General features: G+C 64.5%; 1 protein-coding gene across 1 annotated transcript in view; it reads right to left on the bottom strand.

Moving 5' to 3' along the window:
- Positions 1-910: 910 nt before the first annotated feature.
- Positions 911-2,399, bottom strand: part of SLC25A10 (solute carrier family 25 member 10) — a 9,292-nt gene continuing 7,803 nt past the window's right edge. The window contains exons 7-10 of the mRNA XM_077756484.1: positions 2,301-2,371; positions 2,096-2,188; positions 1,708-1,785; positions 911-1,181 (exon numbers count right to left, since the gene is read on the bottom strand). Coding sequence (XP_077612610.1) covers positions 1,014-1,181; positions 1,708-1,785; positions 2,096-2,188; positions 2,301-2,371 — 410 coding nt within the window. The 3' untranslated portion in view covers positions 911-1,013. The remainder of the gene's footprint in view (positions 1,182-1,707; positions 1,786-2,095; positions 2,189-2,300; positions 2,372-2,399) is intronic.

Genomic DNA, 2,399 nt, shown 5'->3' with positions numbered 1-2,399 from the left:
GGGCCCTCCTGGGAGGGTGTAGGGTGGGTCTGTCGCCCAGGAGCAGAGGCCAGACTCAGAGCACTTCACGGTCCTTTATTAGCGTCACTGTGAACACCCCTGGCTGGGGCGGGGCCTCCCAGGGAGGCCGATGGACACAGCCCAGGGCCACTTGGGAGGGGACAGGCTGCTTGGACAGAACCCAGGTGCTGGCATTCTGGGTCTCAGCTGCAGGGGGCTTACAGATGGCCACTGTCCTCAAACAGAGGGCCCCGAGACACACCACACAAAGGGGGCTACGCAGGGAGTGGGGGGTCTGCACGCTCCAGAAGGCGGCATGGCCTCCTGGCTCTCAGAAATTCTGGCGAAACTACCTGTGAAAACAGCCCAGGGCTGGCTGGGGCTGGCTGGACCTAGGGCCCCCGTGCCACGTGGTCACCTCCCTCCTGGGCACTCAATTCTTCAGGGTGCCACCTGCCCCCCTTCGCCCCCCGCCCCAGAGCTATGGGGGTGTGGCCGCCCTTGAGAACTGTCGGCGAAGCTGTGGTCCCTCTCCACAGATAAAAGTGCATGTGCACACACGTGATTTGGTGAGCATTGCTGGGGGTCTGCACCCCACTACTCTGCCACCCAGGTCCTCGATGGAAGCTGCTGGAAAATGGTGTTGAGGGTCCCAGGCAGCTGCTCAATGAAACAGAGAAACCTCAGGGGTCAAGGGAAAAGGGGCAGGGGCCTCAGAGCCTAGAAAGCCGAGGCGGCCCAGCTCCCCCACCGCAAGTGCTAACCAGTTACTCAGGGAGGAGGGAAAACCCAACCTGGGCCTNCCCCCTAGTGAGTCACCGTGTGCAGGGCACAGGCCGGGGTGGCGCGCAGGAGCTGGAGGGGGCGAAGCTCACTGGAATGAGCCTGCTGGGAAAGGACAGGGTGGGGGTCCGGGGCCAGGGACAAGGGGGGCTCGGCCCACCAACCCTCCCCGACCCTGGAAGAGCCCGGCACTGGGGGCTGGACCCGGCGCAGGCCCCTCCCGGGCCCCATCAGGAAAGCACTTTGATGCCGAAGTGTTTGCGAAGCTGTTCCAGGAAAACAAATGTGAGCACGGTGTGGGGCAGGAGGCGGATGCCTGCGGGCACCAGGCCCTGGGCGGAGACAAGGGGAGCAGGCGGTGAGNGCTTTGCCGTCTCTACAGCGCAGTGGAAAACACCCTGCGGAAAACAAAATAAAACAATAAAAAGAAAAGCTGGTTTTCACTTGAAGGCACAAGTCACACACCCGTCCCCCAGCACCAGCCAGGGGTCAAAGGTAACGGCAGCTGGGGGCGCCTGCGGGCGGGGTGCGTGGGGGCCGGTAATGAGCGCAGCAGGGCCCCGGGAGGACCCAGGGCACCTCCCCAAATTTCACTGGCTGCAGTGAAGCGGCTGCCTCTGTGAACACATCAAGGCATCGGATTTAAAAAGACACACAGGGGGCGGCTGGCTGGCTGGTCGGTAGAGCCTGCGACTCTTGATCTCAGGATCAAGAGTTCAACCCCCATGATGGGCGCGGAGCCTACTTAAAAAAAATCCTTAAAAACACACAGTGCCAAGGGCTGCCCCAGGGCTGGCGGGGAGGGTGAAGCTGCGGAGGGAAGAGCCCCATTCACCTGGCGGGACGTGGAGCCCGATGGCGCAGATGGGGACCCCCCCCCCGGCCTGTTCTCGGGAGGCGAATGGTGCCCGCAGCCCCCGTCACCTGGTACTCGCCCTTGGAGTTCATCAGGCGGGTCTTCAGGACGTCGAGGGGCTGACACAGGAACGTGGCACATCCACCCTGGGCAGGGGGGGCTTGTCACCAACGGGCCTGCCAGGCACAGCGCACAAGCACCCCCGCCCTCCCCCCACAGCCCCTGGCCGGGATCCCGGGCGCGTCCTGAGGGACACGGGAACCGCTCAGAAGTGCCCTGGCTTCGGCAGCAGGTGGTCTGGGAGCCCCTTCCCTGTGCCCCGGTGCCCGCTTACGCAACCCGGAGGGACACCCCTGACTGGTCCTAAGCCTTGTCCTTCTGGGCTCTGGCCTCATCCTGGGTACTCAGCTCCCAAGGCTGGTCAGGGACCCCCCCCCACCCGGACCCAGCACTCACTGCGATGAAGCTGGCGATAAAGTGAGTGAAGATGCCGTCGGACAGGTACCCGGTGCTGAGGACCAGCTGCTTGGCCTGATCGTAGCAGGACAGCTGTGGGGGTGGAGGGGTGGTCAGGGCCCGGAGGGGGGCCCCCATCTCCAGGGAAAGCAGACAGGGGCCCATGGTGACACCGCCTGGACCCCGCGGCCAGCGGAAGCCCCACCTGGCCCACGGTGACCAACATCCCTCGACTCGCCGCCATGCTCGCACCGGAGAACAGCCTCTTCAGACCCTCTGCAGGAGACAGGAGGTGAGGAGCCCT

This window comes from Crocuta crocuta, unplaced genomic scaffold (assembly GCF_008692635.1).
Source record: "Crocuta crocuta isolate KB4526 unplaced genomic scaffold, BGI_CrCroc_1.0 scaffold50, whole genome shotgun sequence".
Taxonomy (NCBI): Eukaryota; Metazoa; Chordata; class Mammalia; order Carnivora; family Hyaenidae; genus Crocuta; species Crocuta crocuta.
The sequence above is the reverse complement of the archived record's forward strand: the minus strand, read 5'-3'. Positions and strand labels throughout refer to the sequence as shown.